Source organism: Heptranchias perlo, chromosome 14, assembly GCF_035084215.1.
Source record: "Heptranchias perlo isolate sHepPer1 chromosome 14, sHepPer1.hap1, whole genome shotgun sequence".
Lineage (NCBI taxonomy): Eukaryota > Metazoa > Chordata > Chondrichthyes > Hexanchiformes > Hexanchidae > Heptranchias > Heptranchias perlo.
Window position 1 is genome coordinate 6,769,527 of NC_090338.1, and position 20,110 is coordinate 6,789,636.

Here is a 20,110-nt window from a genome sequence, read left to right on the forward strand (position 1 = left end):
TTATCCTGTATGTTGATTATTCTATATATTATCCTGTATATTTATTATTCTATATATTACCCTGTATATTTATTATTCTATATATTATCCTGTATATTTATTATTCTATATATTACCCTGTATATTGATTATTCTATATATTATCCTGTATGTTGATTATTTTGCCCATTCCCCTCCCCGCAGTGTGACAGGTATCATTCTCCCAACCAATAGAAGAGACAGGAGAGGAGCTCACTCTGGGAGAACGACGGGCTCCTTCAGGACCAAACATTCATTCAAATCAACGGGTCAGTGCCTCCAATAAAATCCAGGGCAAAGTAATTGCGTGCGAATATATTAGCATAATCTCTCGTCTTTAAATGGTGGCGGGGGGATGCAGATTACGGCAAGTAAAAAAAAAAAAGAGCAATCGTTAAAACCTCGGGTCACAACATATTTCGTAAATCCAGCATCCGAATCACAGGAGGACAAGGACCGACACACGTATCCCGAGGAAATGACGTACAATCCCACTGTATTTGGAAAGGAGTTGCCTTTCACACGGTGGGGAATGCGGCCCTTTGACACATACCTTGTACATCACTGGTCAGTGCTGGGTCTTTCATCTCCTGAGGTACCAGACTTATTGTGGAATTCAGAACTTCCTTGCGGACTAGCTCTTCAACCTTCTGTCGGAGTTTCGAGGCTTCAGTCTGTGACTCCTCCAGCAGGTTACCTTGTACAGATAATCATGACACAAAAATCAAGTCCAGCTACAAGAGTTTAAAGCAGGAGAGCACAATGAGATAGGAAAAGCCATTCGGCCCATCAACCACATTCCTTCCACAGCACGTGTACACTCTACCCTATCATAGACTCTACCCCACCCATTTAATCTCCTTTCACAGCCCATGTACATTCTGCACACACTTACATAGAATGTACAGCACAGAAACAGGCCATTCGGCCCAACTGGTCCATGCTGGTGTTTATGCTCCACACGAGCCTCCTCCCTCCCTACTTCATCTCACCCTATCATCATATCCTTCTATTCCGTTCTCCCTCATGTGTTTATCTAGCTTCCCTTTAAATGAATCTATACTATTCACCTCAACTACTCCTTGCGGTAGCGAGTTCCACATTCTCACCACTCTCTGGGTAAAGAAGTTTCTCCTGAATTCCCGATTGGATTTATGAGTTAATTTATTAGGGAATGTTACTGCGCTGCAACTTTAGCAGCGCAACGAGGCGACACGAGCACTCCCACCACGTCCAATCGGACCTCCGCTGGCCGGCCGACCGACCGCACGCCTGGCTGACGAGGGGGCGGGGTCTTCAAACCGCCATCATCAGACCCCGTGACGCCATGGTTAGTTGGCGGAGAAACAAAATTCAGAAGTTACATTTTGAGAGTTAGCGGTGTTCGGGTCGCAGTCTGGCTGGTGTAATAATCGAGGGATCAATGCCGTGGAATTGACCTTCCATTAAAATCAGCCCCTCAAGTGGATCAGGCCATTGAAAAGCTAATGGGATACTGGGCCTTGGAGCCATAAGGTGTAGAACCTCCCAATCCCATGACCTCCACCAACCGGAAGGACAAGGGCAGCAGGCGCTTGGGAACACCACCACCTCCAAGTCACACACCATCCCGACTTGGGAAATATATCGCCGTTCCTTCATCGTCGCTGGGTCAAAATCCTGGAACTCCCTTCCTAACAGCACTGTGGGAGAACCTTCACCACACGGACTGCAGCGGTTCAAGAAGGCGGCTCACCGCCACCTTCTCAAGGGGCAATTAGGGATGGTCAATAAATGCCGGCCTCGCCAGCGACGCCCACATCCCGAGAATGAATTATAAAAAAGAGTTGAGAATAATGAATCAATAAGACCAATGTTTGAGTACTGTTGGGCTCCATGTTATAGGGAGGATGTTGATGCTCGAGAGGGAACAGCACAGATTTACTAGAATCCTGCCTGGTATGATGAAACACAAATATGAAGACTTGAAAAACTGAAACTGTCTTCAACAGAAAAGGGGAGATTAAGGGGTGATTTGTTAGAGGTGTTTAATATTACGACGAGAGCAGGAGAAACATTTTTTGCACAGAGGGTCGGGAGGCTGCGGAATGCACTACCAGGCTCAGGTGACTGAAGCGGAGACCATGTCAACATTTAAGACCAGATTAGATGGGAGATCGAAGGAAAGGGGGAAATAAAGGGATAGGGGAACAGGGCAGGCCACATGCGATTAGGACTACTGCTCCTGTGGAGGATAACATGAACTTGATGGCTGGTTTGTGTTGTAATTTCTATTCAACAATACGCTCTATATAAACGACACTCATGTCATAGATGCAGTAATTAGAACCATGTCCTCCTTCCAATATCATTTTTAAAACTGCTTTGCATTAGTTCACCATCCCGTCAGCTTCCCCAATCAATGGCGTAGGGCAGGGTTCTTTTTTTTCCAGTGTTCAGATACGAGCTTGCCCAAACCAAACAAAAACTACTTCAAAAACAGAACTTCTTCAACATCATTAATCTAACAATTCAAATAAAGCAAATAAAACACAGTCATGTCGGACAAAATCTCTAAAACACCAAGTCCTAGTGCTGGTTATGTGTCGCTAGTCTATCAATAACTTGGCTAGACTGTCGGGGGTGCTGTCTTTTCGGATCAGACGTTAAATCGAGGCCCCGTCTGCCCTCTCAGGTAGACGCAAAAGATCCCATGGGCACTATTTCGAAGACGAGCGGGAGGGGGAGTCCTCCCCGGTGTCCGGGCCAATATTTATCCCTCAACCAACATCATCAAAAACAGATCATCTGGACATTATCACAGTGCTGTTTGTGGGAGCTTGCTGTGCACAAATTGGCTGCTGCGTTTCCCTACAGCAGTGACTACACTTGAACAAGTACCTCGTTGGTCGTAAGACGCTTTGGGACAACCTGGGGTGGTGAAAGGCGCTGTGTGAATGCAAGTTCGTTCGTTCTTTACCATTCACTTCAACAGGACGATGAACATTTAGAAGCACCGGCCCAATTAATGGGTTTTGACCGGTCGAACCGTGGGACAGACCAGCTCTGGAGGAACCTCCCCTGTTTCAGTGCTTCTTTCAGGTGATGATTTATGGCACGATCGTTCGAGAGAAAAAAAATCCTAGGAGTTTCAGGGGGGGGCGATGGGTGTTCGGACAAACTTTTTTAAAATCAATCATGTCTGGGCCCTGGCAGTACTAGCAGGCTATTCAACTGCAGAGGCAGCGTCCTGCCCCTCACTGCCTGCACCCGGACAGCAAGTGTCGCTGGAGCTGGATCACTCAGGGGAAAAGCTGGTCCAAATCAAGAGGCAACTGTGGGTCTCGATGTCACTAAGTTGTGACAAATTATCACGAGAACCGGTTCAATTATCCAGAGTTTTGTTACCTAAGCTTTTCAAGCCTTTCATGCGTTCCTTCAAGACTCTGTTCTCTGCCACTAGTTGCTGATACGATGCCTGCTTTGGCTCGAGGTCACTCCCGACATCCCTCCTCAGTAAAGTGCCTTCACTCCCACCAGGGTCGTAGATCCGATATGGAGCTCTTCCTTCCATTGTTACTCTGTGTTCTTCATTTACTGAGTGCCTCCCGCATCACTGTAATCAAAAGGAAAAGGAACCAGTCAGCTCTCAGCTTTAGCAACTAGTCAGGGTGCAAAAAAAGCTCATCATTTAATAGGTTGTCCTTCTCTCAGTTCTGGCTTCGAAACCACCTCACCAACCCTGCTGTCTGACACTGTACCCCATCCAACTCCCCACCCTCACACACACTGTACCCCATCCAACTCCCCACCCTCTCACACAGACACTGTACCCCATCCAACTCCCCACCCTCACACACACTGTACCCCATCCAACTCCCCACCCTCACACACACTGTACCCCATCCAACTCCCCACCCTCACACACACACACTGTACCCCATCCAACTCCCCACTCTCTCACACACACACTGTACCCCATCCAACTCCCCACCCTCTCACACACACACTGTACCCCATCCAACTCCCCACTCTCTCACACACACACTGTACCCCATCCAACTCCCCACCCTCACACACACACTGTACCCCATCCAACTCCCCACCCTCTCACACACACACTGTACCCCATCCAACTCCCCACCCTCTCACACAGACACTGTAACCCATCCAACTCCCCACCCTCTCACACACACACTGTACCCCATCCAACTCCCCACCCTCTCACACGGACACTGTACCCCATCCAACTCCCCACCCTCTCACACACACACACTGTACCCCATCCAACTCCCCACCCTCTCACACGGACATCAAAACCACCCTCCGCAACCCAGCGAGCTGAACAGGAACATCGCAGGTTCCCGCCCCGATCTATGTCCAGGCAGCTGAATCCTGTCAGAGACAGTCGGGATTCTATGAATCACCCCCAGTGCCCCTGGGCTATGGGGAAGGAGGGGGGGGGGGAAAAAAAAGCAGCCACCAAATCAGAAAACAAAAAAAATCCAATTATGTTTTAACGGTTATGCTACTGTGACTGTCCCATTTTCTGTAGAGACGATGTTTCCACTTGTGGGGAAGTCCAAAACTAGGGGGCCATAAATATAAGATAGTCACTAATAAATCCAATCGGGAATTTAGGAGAAACTTCTTTACCCAGAGAGTGGTGAGAATGTGGAACTCGCTCCCACAAGGAGTGGTTGAGGCGAATGGCATAGATACATTTAAGGGGAAACTAGGTAAGTACATGAGGGGGAGAGGAATAGAAGGAGACGTTGATAGGGTGAGATGAAGAGGAGTGGGAGGAGGCTCGTGCGGAGCATAAACACCAGAACACACCTTTTGGGCCGAATGGCCTGTTTTTATGCTGTAAATACTGTGTAATAACACATATTTAGAAGGTGGTTTTGAAATGTATTTTTTCCCTAATGCAACACAGATAGACCCAACTTCATGATGATACCTGGGCTGTTAGTAACTGGCATCAAAACAAAGGACTCTGCTTCTCCAGAGCCAGGCTATGATCCTAGTCCTTTTGCATTTGTCAAGGTCCTTTGTAAGTGTCAGCTGTGGCTCAGTGGGTAGCACCCTCACCTCTGAGTCAGAAGGTCCAGAGACTAGAGCACAAAATCTAGGCGGACGTTCCCAGTGCAGCTACTGAGGGATTATATACTCACTCGCTCACTCACTCACTCACGCCCCTCCAGTCTGAAGCTGACTCTTGGAAACATTAATCAATCGGAGAGCTGGCTGCTCTCGTAAGAGTTTCCCACACTCTGATTCCTCCGCCCCACCAGCCAGTAATTAACGTACCGCTGCACAAAAAAATGAGGTAATCTCACGCTCATTGAAACTCATGAGTCACCATCAGTGACACAGTCACCACCTACTGTACACGGGAGTCAAACACAAGGGAACCGCAGACAAGTCCCAGAACAAAGTCACGCAGGAGAACTGATGCCAACTGAGGGCTTAAACCCAAGTCTATAATCTTTCCACCCTGCAACTCCCAACATGTGTGTTTCTACTCCGCTCGAGCTACGTCTAGTCTTCAGCAGTTACGAAGCTAACACATCAGGATGCCAGTCTGTGTTACAATGTACCAGTCGCATTCCACTAATGAAATGGTCCCGATTCACATTCCCAACTACAGCCGATCCACACCACTTCAACTGACCTTATCTTCACAAGCTTCCATTCAGTGCGCTTATGGAGTCAGCCACGGGTCAGCGGTTAGCACTCTCGCCTCGGACTCTGAAGTCCCACTCCTGAGACTCGACCACAAAATTCAGGCTGACGCTCCCGGTGCAGTACTGAGGGAGCGCTTCACTGTCGGGGGTGCCGTCTCTCGGACGAGGCATCAAACCAAGTGTACGATAATCTCTTTAAATGACAGAATGCCTCAGGGAGCCTTAACATTGTTAACTGCTAGACAGAGCAAAGGCAATCAGCCTGTGTGCGGCAAGTTTTGGCTGATGCAAGAGCGCATGTAAAGTACCTTAATTAAATGGCAGATGACCTCAGGGAGCTCTAACCTCGTTCGAGCCATAGGGTAGGATATAAACAAATGGCCAACTAGAACAGAACACAGCAGTAGATTCGAACAAGATCTTGCTGAGCTGCTGACCAGAGACTCGGGCCAAGTAATATCCACCTTGATTCTATCAATTGTCGCTTAAATACTGTGTGTGTTATTGATTCTGCTACTGTTGCAAATAAACCCGTGTTATACCCGATCGGGACTGCCCAACCAAATCACTGAAAGTGGAACCTTAGGGCGGAGTACCCCCAAATCGGGAACCCTGATACGAGGCCCCCTGTCTGCCCTCTCAGGTGGATGTAAAAGATCCCACGGCCATTATTTCGAAGAAGAGCAGGGGGAGTTCTCCCCGGTGTCCTGGGGCCAATATTTATCCCTCAACCAACATCACTAAAAAAAGACAGATTATCTGGACATTATCACACTGCTGTTTGTGGGATCTTGCTGTGCACAAATTGCCTGCTGCATTTCCTGCATTACAGCAGCGACTACACTTCAAAAGTATCTCATTGGCTGTAAAGCACTCTGGGACATCCGGAGGTCATGAAAGTCGCTATAGAAATGAAAGTCTGTCTTTCATTGAAACGGAGCCAACCTTTGTCTCGTCTGTTTTATCAATGGTCATTGCACATCTGAACGTCCCACTCCCACTCCCACTCCCACTCCCACTCCCACTCCCACTCCCACTCCCACTCCCACTCCCACTCCCACTCCCACTCCCACTCCCAGCGTCCTCACCGTGTACGATCGAGTCTCACTGCACCGTGTCCTACTCTTATTGCCCCAGGATCCTGTAACCTCCTTCAGTCTGCCCATCATCCTACAACCCACCGGCCTTTAAAGCTTCCCACTGAGTACTGATTTTATCTCATCATCCCTCCTACTCTACTCAGGCTCTCTGGGCCTTGGCCTTGGGCCCCTGCAGCTGGGCTTCTCAATGTGAAAACAAAACTGCTGCACTGACTGCTTGTAACACGAGTCCATTGCATCAGTCTCCTCCACCAGGGGCCTTCTGAAAAACAATCCCATCGCAATCCACCGTTGCAACCCCTCCATTTTGCCACGCAGGAGTGATCCTCGCTCCAGGAGCAGGGAGCAGATCCCTGTGTAATGTACAGTGAAGAGGATCAGTAATTCTGGTGCGGCGAATGGAATCCATTTGTTAAACACTACCATTTCATTCAAACCGCAACCGATGTTTTTTTGACCTGAAATTTACGTTCTGCTCTTCCACTTACCGAGCATGCAGGGACTGGGCCGCAGAGAGCAAAGCCGACCGCCCTTATGGTCTACATTCTCTCGCACCCCTCGAGATGCTATTTTAACACTACGCAAGACAACTGGCAACACCCAGTGCCACAGTAGTCTGTCGAAATGTACAGCTGCAGTTTAAGATGGACCTTGGCACGACCTTCAGCACCTCCCACGCAGAGCCTGGAAAACCCCCCAAATGCACAGCTCGAGAACGAACACTGTGATCTGCACCGGGGGGGAACCGAGCCTGGAATAGATAACATGCCCAAACGTTCGTGGAGGGTCAGGAATTCAAAGAAAGAGGAGGGGGAAAAAAAAAATCATCTTCCTGGTCTTGGTTTCCCAAAATAAAACAGAGAGAGAGAGAGACGGAGACGGAGAGAGAGAGAGAGAGAGAGAAAGAGAGAGAGAAAGAGAGAGAGAGAAAGAGAGACACAAAGACAGACAGAGAGAGAGAGACAGAGAGAGAGAGACAGAGAGAGAGAGACAGATGTGAAATTCCAGCCCAGCCTGTTCAACAAGTATGTTTATACCGTGCCACCATCTGTAACGGGAGTGACTGGGCAAATGCAGCCAGTCTCCAGACTCCAGGACACTTCCTGTTTACCTCACACCATTGCCACCAATTCTGGGACTACCATGGTGTCACCATGAGCCAATTGGGGGGGGGGGGGGGGGAAGGGCTGCCAAAAGGGGGGAGGTGTCACCGCCAGTAATTTTGGGTGGAACCTCGAAAGCAGTAACAGAGCTAGGGTTGCAGTCCTGAATTTCCAACCCATGGAGCCCTGCCCAAGGAGCAGAGTCGGGCTAAATTAAACCAACTGTCTCCAATTGCTCGTCTGAACAGTACAGTTGCCATACACAAAAGGCATTTAAACCAACTCTGCATATAAGCAAGCCGATTAGTTAGGCCTGATTTACAGATCCCTGTACACAGACGCAGGCTGGAGCTCTCTCTGCTCTGCCACAACAACTTGCCTCAGGCCCGATCTCAGGAGAGGATCCCACTGCTCACACCCAGCCATCTATGAGCAAGAAAGAAAGGACTTGCATTTATATAGCGCCTTTCACGACCTCAGGACGTATCAAAGCGCTTTCCAGCCAATGAAATACTTTTGAAGTGTGGTCACTGTTGTAATGCAGGAAACAGGGCAGCCAATTTGCGCACAGCAAGATCCCACAAACAACAATGAGATAATAACCAAATAATCTGTTTTGGTGACGTTGGCTGAGGGGTAAGTATTGGCCACGGTTCCCCTGCTCTCCTTCGAAAGAGTGGCCGTGGGATCTTTTACGCCCACCTGAGGGGCAGACGGGGGGCCTCGGTTTAACGTCTCATCCGAAAAAACAGCACCTCCGCCAGTGCAGCACTCCCTCAGTACTGCGCTTGGAGTGTCAGCCTGGATTATGCGCTCGAGTCTCTGGAGTGGGGCTTGAAACCCGCGACCTCCTGACTCAGAGGCGAGAGTGCTACCCACTGAGCCACACTGACACCAGGTTATTTATCAGTGGTACCCTTCTGCCAGGAGAGGGCACTGGTCCGGGTGGTCATGTGCTTTGCCCTATGCCACCATATTCCAGCCTACGCAAAGGAAGAATTAAAAAGAGACTGCAGGTCTTTCTTTCTTTTGTCTCTCCAAACTAGATCGAGGGACAGGAAACTTAAACAACAATTTGCATTTATATAGCGCCGTTAACGTAGTAAAACGTCCCAAGGCGCTTCACAGGAGCGACTATCAAACAGAATTTGGCACCAAGCCAAGTACGGTGATATTAGGACAGGTGACCAAAAGGTTGGTCAAAGAGGTAGGTTTTAAGGAGCGTCTTAAAGGAGGAGAGAGAGGTAGAGAGGTGGAGAGGTTAAGAGGGCAATTTGGAAACTTGAACCAATCCACATCCACCGGTCACTGAAGGCTTCCCTTTACATGTCAATGCTTTCGTATCGGTGTGAATGTGTCATTTAGAGACGTTCCCTTGGGGGGTTCGGAGTTAGCAGCCTGCAAGAGGCTGACTTGTTACATGCAAAACAGTTTCAAATCCTCTCTCGTTCAACACTGGATTTTAATTATCCCTAAACAAGCTCATAACGAGAACTTTAACGTGGGTGGGCTTTTTGCAAGATAATTACAGGTTGGGGCTTTCGACAAGGTCACAAGATAATTAGAGGTTGGGGCTTTTGACAAGGTAATTACAGGTTGGGGAGGCCATTCAGCCCATCTTCATCCTTCCATCCAGAATGGCCCAAGGTCCCAAACCATCGCAGCATTCAATTGGTTCTTAAAATTAGTCTATCCCACTACTCTATCCGGGAGTCCATTCCACGTCTCGATCACTGTGTGCGAATTTTTAAAAATTTGAATCCTAAATTTGCCTTTCACTTGTTTCGACCCGTGAGCCCCTTGATCTTGTGGTTCTTCTCTGCACTTGCCTCCAGGGTTCCAATGTCTCCCTTGTGTCTTGATTAGAATTACTCACAGGGTTGCCAACTAACTCTAATTGGACGTTATTCCTGGAGGTTTCGTCACATGGCCTCCCTCCCACACAGTCCGACTAATAAACAGAAGCGTTCAAAGGGAATGAAAAAAAAAACACACCATGTTTTTCTTAATGATTGTTCTTCCAGGTATGGAGCGTCTGGGAGATTTATCGTTAATTCCTGGAGACTCCAGGACAATCCTGGAGGGTTGCCGACCCCTCGTACTCCGGGCGCGGTCTCACCAAGACCACGCACAGTTTGGTCGTGGCTCCCTCTGACTTGCACGGGCGAGGTCGCGTCACGGGCGAGGTCGGCCACGGGCGATAGCTGCTTTGTTCTGCTGACAAGATCCCTGGACTCTTACCAAAACAGTGGTTTAACCCTTTCACTTGTACCCGTCGCGGGCATTTGTCCCGCTTAAATGGATGGCAGTGGTTATATCAGTTGGCTTTTTAATGTATCGCACTGAGCCGCACAGATCAAGAGGTGCCCGGGTTCAATTCCCGGATTGCGCGGAGTTAGCCTGTCGCACCTGGGCGTGGTTGTAGGGTACTGCGATCGGGCACCGTCCCTGGGCTAGGACGGGAACATTTTCAGGAATAGCAGCCAGGGTCCCTGACCCCGATCGCTGCCTTCTGACCCCCCTGCAGGTTATGGCCATGTGCACCTGCACGCACGTCGAAAAAAGGAAAGGTATGAGGGCCGGCTACGATGCCCCCACAGTCAAACAACCTGCCAACGCGCACTCTCCAAGAAGGAGCAAGATAGCAATGGGGCCCATATCCCCAATAAGAGCCATCGCCTTCAAGAAAGGGGCAGGGAACATAGGAAGGAGAGCATAAAAGGGTAGGGGTTCCAGAATCAAAGGATGAAGTAGAGGAATGTACAAGATTAAGACATAACTGATGTAGTTTCGGCTTTTGTTATTGGACTCAATTCACATTTACACTGTCTGAATTCTAATTCCACTGGCGGGAGGGTCAGTAACCAGGGGGCACAGATCTAAGGTAATTTACAAAAGAACCGGGGAGGGGGGGAGATGAGGAGAATTTTTTTTACGCAGCGAGTGGTTATGATCTGGAATGCGCTGCCTGAAAGGGAGGTGGAAGCAGATTCAATAGTAACTTTCAAAAGGGAATTAGATAAATACGTGAAAAGGAAAAATCTGCAGGGCTATGGGGGAGGGGGGGGGGGAATGGGGCTAATTGGGCAGCTCTTTCAAAGAGGCGGCACAGTGGGCCGAATGGCCTCTTTCTGCGCTGTATGATTCTGTGAACTGCAATATTTGGCTCGAGTCTAGCTCTTGCCTAGTTGGAGGAACAGTACTTTACTCACCGTGTATCACCACCAAACCTCACCCACAGAGCAGGGACTTACGGTGCGTCCTTACCCAAGTCTTGTGACATCAGCCTGCAGAACGTTGCTACGCTTAGGACCAGGATGGTTTTTCTATGATTCTGTGCTCACGGGAGAACAGTCTGTGCGTAGAGTCCGCCCTCTCCCCTCCCTCCCTCCCTCCCTCCCTCCAGCTGACTGCAGGCCTGGTTGAACATTCTTGGATCAAGGCCACTTGTGAAACGAAACTAAAACTGATGCAGTAACACAGAGGTCACCCAAAGGCCCAATCCCAACTGTCAATTTAGTTTCCCTTCACCACACCCTCTCCAACGCCTGGGTGTTTTTCCTCATAACATAGTGACAAGGACTGTAAATAAACAAAGAACTCAGAAGGATCATAGAAAGGTTACAGCAAGGAAGGAGGCCATTCGGCCCGTCGAGTCCGCGCCAGCTCTACGCAAGAACAATCCAGCTAGTCCCGCTCCCCCGCCCTTTCCCCGTAGCCCTGGAAATTTTTTCCTTTCAAGTACTCATCCAGTTCCCTTTTGAAGGCCGTGATTGAACCTGCCTCCACCAGCCCCTCGGGCAGTGCATTCCAGATCCTAACCACTCGCTGTGTAAAAAAAAAAGTTTATCCTCCTGTCACCTTTGGTTCTTTTGCCAATCGCCTTAAATCTATGTCCTCTGGTCCTTGACCCTTCCGCCAATGGGAACAGATTCTCCCTGTCTGCTCTGTCTAGACCCTTCATGGTTTTGACTTGATTAACTCGCATTTATAAAGCGCCTTTTGGGATCTCAGGATGTCCCAAAGTGCTTTACAGCCAACTAAGTGCTTTCTGAAGTGTAGTCACTGTTGTAAAACACAGCAGCCAATTTGTACACAGCAAGATCCCACAAACAGCAATGTGATAACGACCAGATAATCTGTTTTAGTGATGCTGGTTGAGGGATGAATATTGGCCCCAGGACACCGAGAACTCCCCTTCTTCGAAATAGTGCCAGGGGGTCTTTTACATCCCCCCTGGGGCCCTCGGTTTAAAGCCTCATCTGAAAGACGGCACCTCCGACAGTGCAGCACTCCTGCAGTGCTGCCATTGGGAGCGCCGGCCGAGGTTACGCGCTCAAATCTCTGGAGCAGGACCTGAACCCACAACCTTCTGACTCAGAGGTGAGAGTGCGCTGCCCACTGAACCACGGCTGACTCGAGGGAAAACTGCAGAAACTTGGGCTCATCAGCCTGGAAAAGAGAGGTGTTGGAGAGGTGATTTTATAACAGGATGCAAGATTGTTAAGGGTATGGAAAAAGTAAACTGAAGAGTAACCAGAGGACATGGATTTAAGGTAATTGGCAAAAGAACCAGAGGGGAGATGAGGAGAATTTTTTTTTTTTTTAAAACGCAGCGAGTTGTTCTGATCTGGAATGCGCTGCCTGAAAGGGCGGTGGAAGCAGATTCAATAGTAACTTTCAAAAGGGAATTGGATAAATACTTGAAAAGGAAAAATTTGCAGGGCTGCGGGGAAAGAGCAGGACTAATTGGGTTGCTCTTTCAAAGAGCCGGCACAGGCACGACGGGCTGAACGGCCTCCTCTCCCGTGCCGTACGATTCTAATGACAACAGCAGACTAAACACACAAGCACAATCGTTTGTGTTTTACACCCAATGGGCTTGTTCTCAGTTCCAGCATTTCTTCTAGAGAGTTTTTAAATGATTAAGTTTCTAGAGAGAGAGAGAGAGAGAGAGCGAAAAAAAATGCAGAGCGAGTTTCTGAAACAAACCCTCACAGCTGTCCTTTCAGGACCGGTTAACCAAAGCAGCGCGGGAGGTAACGGGAAACATAACTAAAATTCACCCCAGTGTTCAGCAAAACAACCTCCGAGGTACTCTGATACGTCAGCCCTCGCCTTTTTAAAGAGATATCAAGGTGGCAGGATGGAAACTGAAGCTAATTTATTCTCCACCGACCCCCGCCCCCCCCCCCCCACACAAACCCCGTTCCAGTATTAATCACTGGACTGCCCCTTTAAAAATACTAGAAGCTGGCTGGCACGGGGGACTCTAAAATATTCTTCATCTGTTTGCCCAACGATGATATCCTGCTTAGATGGTGGAGCTCTGGTCTGAGCAGTCCCGATAAAGCAATGCCGACTGTGAGCTCTCATCTGAGTCTCGAGTCCCACTCCAGAGAACTGAGCCCATAATCTCGGCCGGCACTCCCAGTGCCAGTACTGAGGGAGTGCTGCGCTGTCGGAGGTGCCGTCTTTTGGATGAGACGTCAAACCGAGGCCTGGTCTGCCCCTCTCAGCTGGACGTAAAAGATCCCACAAGCCAACTATTTCAAAGAAGGGCAAGGGAGTTCTCCCCCGGTGTCCTGGTCAATATTTATCCCTCAACCAACATCACAAACAGGTTATCTGGTCATTATCACGTTGCAGTTTGTGGGATCTTGCTGTGCGTAAATTGGCTGCCGCGTTTCCTACATTACAACAGTGACTACCCTTCAAAAAGTGCTTCATTGGCTGTAAAGAGCTTTGGGACGTCCTGAGGTCGTGAAAGGCATCATAGAAATCTATTCTTTTTTAACCAACCTGCTTTGCATTGTGCAAGGAGCCTAGGATTGAGTAATCTGCACTCAGTTTATAAATGTGTCAGCTAGCAGGGTTCACAGTGTGCAACTTGAACTGAAACCAAGCCTCAACCCTCAGTGCAGAGCAGCATCTTCTAAAATGATTGGATTGGTGCTTGCATCACGAACCATTTGTCACGCTCACTTTCCGTGCGTTACTTGTACCCGATCACATTGCCAAAGGACTTCCTCCTCGTTTTCAAATCCCTCCACGGCCCCTCCCTATCTCTGTACCCTCCTCCAGCCCTACAACCCTCAGGAGATCTCTGTGTCCCTCCAACTCTGGCCTCTTACACATCCCCCACTTCCTTTGCTCCACCATTGGCGGCCGTGCCTTCAGCAGCCTGAGCACTGGAATTCCCTCCCTAAGCCTCTCCGCCTCTCTCTCCTCCTTTAAGGCGCTCCCTTAAAACCTTCCTCTTTGACCAAGTTTTTGGCCACCTGTCCTAATATCTCCTTAGGTGGTTCAGTATCAATTTTTTTGTCTGATTACGATGCCGTGGGACTTTTTAAACTGCGTCAACAATAACTTCCATTTATAAAGTGTCTTTAATGTAGAAAAATGTTCCAAAGCACTTCACAGGAGCATAATCAGATAAAATCTGACACCGAGCCACGGAAGGAGACATTAGGACAGGTGACCAAAAGCGTGGTCAAAGGTAGAATTTGAGGCGCATCTTAAAAGGAGAGAGAGGCGGAGAGGTTTAGGGAGGGAATTCCAGAGCCTAGGGCCCAGGCAGCTGAAGGCACGGCTGCCAATGGTGGAGCGATGAAAATCAGGGTTGTGCAAGAGGCCAGAATTGGAGGAGCGCAGAGATCTTGGAGGGTTGTAGGGCTGGAGGTGGTTACAGAGATAGGGAGGGGCGAGGCCATGGAGGGATTTGAAGACAGGCATTGAATTTTAAAATCAAGGCGTTGCCAGACCGGGAATCCAATGTAGGTCAGCGAGCACAGGGGGTGATGGGTGAACGGGACTTGGTGCGATTTAGAATACGGGAGCAGAGTTTTGGATGAGCTCAGAGATCTCTGCGCCCCTCCAACTCTGGCCTCTTACACATCCCCCCACTTCCTTCGCTCCACCATTGGCGGCCGTGCCTTCAGCTGCCTGGGCCCAGAGCACTGGAATTCCCTCCCTAAGCCTCTCCGCCTCGCCATCCTCCTTTAAGACGTGGGTGGTAGGCGCTATCTAAATGCAACTTGTTGTTGTTGTTGACCTGATGTGTTTCTTAATTGGCCGGGCTCTCTCAAACCTGTATTTTCCAATCCCCAATTAGTCTTCTACTTCTCTGCCCCCTCTTTAATACCCTCAGCTCAACGCCGCATGAAGACGGTTAGTTGGTCTCCTCTGTAACTGGGGTCTGGGCACTGAACAAGGCAACTTCACTCTTTGACACTCACCCCCCTGTTCCCACATCCTCTGACAACCTCTCATCTCTGATCTTTCCATCCTCTTTCTCAGTTGAAATAAAAGAAAGAACTTGCATTTATATAGTGCCTTTCACAACCTCACGGCATCCCAAAGTGTTTCACGTCCAATTAAGTACTTTTGAAGTGTAGTTACTGTTGTGATGTAGGAAATGCGGCAGCCAATTTGAGCACAGCAAGATCCCACAGACAACGTGATAATGACCAGATAATCTGTTTTTTTTTTTGAAAAAAAAGTGATGTTGGTTGAGGGATAAATATTGGCCCAAGACACTAGGGAGAACTTCCCCTGCTCTTCTTCGAAAAATAGTGCCATGGGATCTTTTACATCCACCTGAGAGGGCAGACGGGGGCCTCAGTTTAACATCTCACCTGAAAGACGGTACCTCCGACAGTGCAGCACTCCCTCAGTACTGCACTGAAGCGTCAGCCTGGATTATGTACTCGGGTCTCTGGAGTGGGACTTGAACCCACGACTTTCTGACTCAGGAGGTGAAAGCGCTACCCACTGAGCCACAGCTGAAATCTTTCTTCTCTCTCTCTGTCTAGTTATAAATATAAAACGGTCGTGACTTTCCTACCACGCACCAAACACCCGTCCTACGTACTCTGCCCCCTCCCTACACACTCTGCCCCCTCAAGGTGTGCTGCAATCAAGACCTGTCGCACCGACCCCGTCTCTAACTCACTATTTGCCCAGCACCCAACGGCTGTGGAACTTATCACCCAACATTTCCTTTCCTCCTACACCCAAAAAGGCTTTTAAAACCAAAACGTGGCTTCACCTCCCTAATACTCTCTCATTTATGTCACCGTCCCTCCTACTCTTTCTCACCTTGCTGGTGTCCTGCACTATGACCTCTGACCCTTCACCTGGACGTTCTCAAAGAAACTCAGGCAACAAAAGTGCGTGTGTGTGTGTGTGTGTGTGTGTGTGTGTGTGTACACGCAAAGTTTCTCTGCTACAAAGAGTAAATAATTGTTTCTAAGTGATAGTCTCAAAAGCCTTTCAGCAAACTGAGCGGCACTCTGCACTCAGCTGTGGGCTCTGGGTTCAAATCCAACAAAAGCAACAGCTTGCCCGTAAATACAACACCTCGACTATTAAAAGATGCCCCAAGGCGCTTCATAGAAGGTGTTTGAAAATCGGACGATGAGCCAAGAAACAGCGAGATTGGGAGAGTGGCCAAAAACCTTGGTCAGAGAGCTGTGTTTTGAGAGGAGGAGGAGGAGGAGGAGGAGAGGAAGAATGGGCTTAGGGAGAAAATTCCAGAAAGTAGGATGCAGGTGACTGAAGGCACGGCCGCCGATGGGGACGTAGGAAAGAGAGATTCACAAGAAGCCGGAGTTAGAGGAATTTGTTGGGGGGGGGGTTTGTACAAGGGTCGGAAGAGGGGGCAGAGCCATTGAGGGATTTAAAGATGAGGGTGAGGCATGAGGAGGTGGGCAGCCAGTGTAGGCCGGCAAGGACAGGGGAGTAATGGGCAAGCAGGACAAGTCCCCCAACTCCTGAACTGAGGCGACAAAAGCCTCACCTCAGCCAGAAGCGTCCTGCACAAGAAGAGCTTCAGAAGGGTTAGGAATCTTCAGCGCGAATCTGCCCATAACTCAGGGTCAAGTGGCCGTGTCACTCAGGGAGGGGCCAAAGGCAGACAGCGCGTGAAATGGGAAATTCACACCGACACGGGCAGGGTGACCAGTCTGAGGTCGGGATCGAGACGCCTTATTGGGGCAATGCAGAGGAAGGTTTACTGGCCACGTTGGACCTGGGACGAAAGTGCTTGATGCTTTCTGATAGGGTGCGGCGGGGTGGGGAACTGTGGTTATGTTGCTGGACTAATCCAGAGAACGCAGGTTCAAATCCCACTGTGGGCCGTTTGAGAATTCAGTTTGAAAAAGAAATCTGGATATAAAACGTTGGTATCAGTAAAAGGCGGTCAGATTGTGCTATAAAAAAAAACCCCAGCTTGTTCACCAATGTCCCTTTAGTGAAGGAAACCTGCCGTCCTTACCCGGTCTGGGCTTATAAGTGACTCCAGTCCCCACACTAAAAGGTGGTTGACTCTTAACTGCCCTCTGAAGTGGCCCAGCAAAGCACTCAGTTGTATCAAACCCACTACCAGCAGGTTAAGAAGGCCCCCCCATCGCCTTTTCAGGGCAACTAGGGGATGGGCAATAAATGCCGGCCTTGCCAGCGACGCCCACGTCACGAGAATGGGGAAAAAAAAGCAAATATAAAAATAACCAGGAAAGCCAAGCAACTGAAAGACTTACGTTGAGGATGGGGGGCAGATGGAGGAATACAATGGCACCAGCACTCAACAGGTTGGCATTGGATGGTGTGCCAGTTTGGCTCATCTTTGGACGAGAAGCTTGTATGTTTGACGTAATAATCTAAGAACAATTTACATTTCTAAAGCACTCTTCAGTATCAGAGAAGCATCTGACTATCAAGGGCCACGTGCATGCAATGTTCCAAAATAGGCGGGCAGCGGGAGAGGTACCTCACCCGGGGGTACGGACCAGGGATACCTTACCCCGACAAGAGTGGCGCACGATGGGTGGAGCAGGAGGGAAATGGGCTGGGTGAGGGGGGGGGCAGGGGATGAGCAGGTCGGGGGAGCGGAGGCCAAAGGGGATGGTTTAGGTTGTGTGCAGAGGGGGGGGTACAGATAGGCGGAGAGGGAGGGAGGGGGGGGGGGGATGGAGGAGGTCAACAAGACTTTCTTTTTGAGACACTTGAAAGTGGGAAAGGAGCTGGCGAAATGGAGGGAGGGAGGGAGGGGAACTCCAGATGGTAATGGAAAACTGGAGGAGGAGCAGTCACCAATAGTGGGGCGGAGGGGGCGGGGGGAGTATTAGAGGGTGTATATGGCTGGAGGGGAATGCTGCGGAAGGATTTGAGAGCAAGATTAAGGGCCTTGACGTCAGGCACAGGGAGCCAGTGGGGCAAAGAAATGATAGGGGAGGGTCGTGATAAAAGGAGAGGGTTTTGTGCAGGTGAGAGTAGGGTTAAGGCAGGACTGAGGGAGTCCTATGTTATGGGAGGGAAGAGGTTACATTAAAAATGTGATGGGGTCGATAGGGAACAACTGTTTCCAGTGGCAGGAGGGTCGGTAACCAGAGGACACAGATTTAAGATAATTGGCTGAAGAACCAAAAGGGGAGATGAGGAGAATCTTTTTTTCACGCAGCGAGTTGTTCTGATCTGGAATTCGCTGCCTGAAAGGGCGGTGGAAGCAGATTCAATAATAACTTTCAAAAGGGAAATTGGATAAACAACTGAAGGGAAAAAATTTACAGGGCTATGGGGGAAAAGAGCAGGGTGGGGGGGGGGAGGGACGGACTAATTGGATAGCTCTTTCAAAGAGCTGGCACAGGCATGACGGGCCGAATGGCCTCCTTCTGTTATGTAAGATTCTATGAGTAGAGCAGTAATCTAGAGTCGGGGGGGGGGGGGGGGGATGGTGGCGAGCACGGAGATTTGGACACCCCAGAGAAGATCACCGGGGCAGAATGGGACCTTGAGGGGATACGATAATAACGAGGCACCTTGAAGTCGATGCACCGAGACGGGGAGACGATGCACTTTGGCAAGGACAGGTGGGATGGCGAGCAAGGTCTCGAGCCACAGAGTTCTGAATTAACTGGTTTGTGAAGGTTCCAGGAATTAAAAAGGGATAAATTATGAAGCCAGGTTCCATAAACATGGCTCGGATTCCCTTGCATTTAGATGATTAAGAGGTGATCTAAAAGATGCTTAAAACGATAAGAGACTGCGATAGGATAGATAGAGAGAAACTATTTCCTCTGCTGGGGGGGGGGGGGGCGGGGGGGGGGCGGGGGGGGGCGGGGGGGGGGCGGGGGGGGGCGGGGGGGGCGGGGGGGGGGGGGGGAGTCCAGAACAAGGAGGCATAACCCTAAAATTAGAGCCAAGCCGTTCAGCAGTGAAATCAGGAAGCACTTTTTCCCCACACAAAGGAAAATCTGGAACTCTCTCCCCCAAAAGGCTGTGGATACCGGAGGGGGGGGGGGGTCAATTGAAATTTTCACCACTGCATTGGATAAATACTTGAAGGGAAAAAATTTACAGGGCTAAGGGGAAAGAACGAAGGGGAGTGGGACTAATTGGATAGATCTTTCAACGAGCCGGCACAGGTACGATGGGTCGAATGGCCTGCTCCTGTGCTGCACCTACCGCGGTACGATGACAGAGATTGATCAGATTCTTGTTGGGTGAAGGTATCAAGAGATACGGAGCAAAGGCTCAGATCGGTCATGAATGGCGCAACAGACTCGAGGGGCCGAATGGCCTCCTCCTGTCCCTTATGTTGTTTCGGAGTCAGTGAGGAGAGCAAGCGAGCAGATCATCCCTTGGGGTACTGGGAGTTTTTAAAAAGCAGTGGAAGGGTTAAGAGGGAAGTCGCTGTCATCAGAAAAAAAAACATGGTCTGAAAACCCCCTTTTTTCCATTTGTTTACACACAAGACAATGGCGGAAATCTTGACTCAGTGCACCATTACATCACTCGCATGTGATTCTGTTATGAAAATAGCTCGCAGTTACCCAGTCATTTCCTCCCGCCGCTGTTAATGGGACCTTGCTGAGGTAGTATGGCTGCCTCGGCCCACAGGGACAGCACTTCAAAGTAACTTACAGTGGGAATCATCTCATCAACGTGATAAGGTACTACGTGCATGAAATGTTATATACTGGGGGGGGTTTTTTTTCAAAAATGCCGCTATTCAATCCCAGCTGCTAATGTCCTGCTTCACGGGCAGTTCTGCCATTTTTAACTCAAGTCGGTGAGTGAGTGCCACTGGTCACTCTCCCATCACTTTGCCCCTTATCTTAGTCCCTGCCAGTTCCGGCAACCTTAAGGCCCAGTCCAGGGAGCTGCCAACTCTAGTTGGACGTATCCCTGGAGGTCTCACCATACGGCCTCCTGCCTCCAA

At 49.5% G+C, this 20,110-nt stretch overlaps 1 protein-coding gene across 1 annotated transcript in view; it reads right to left on the bottom strand.

Annotated features, from left to right (window-relative positions):
• The window catches only part of tnip1 (TNFAIP3 interacting protein 1), a 55,979-nt gene that overhangs the window by 24,572 nt on the left and 11,297 nt on the right, over positions 1-20,110 (bottom strand). The window contains 2 exon segments of the mRNA XM_067995993.1: positions 572-715; positions 3,406-3,613. Of these exon segments, the coding sequence (XP_067852094.1) occupies positions 572-715; positions 3,406-3,571 (310 nt within the window). The 5' untranslated portion in view covers positions 3,572-3,613.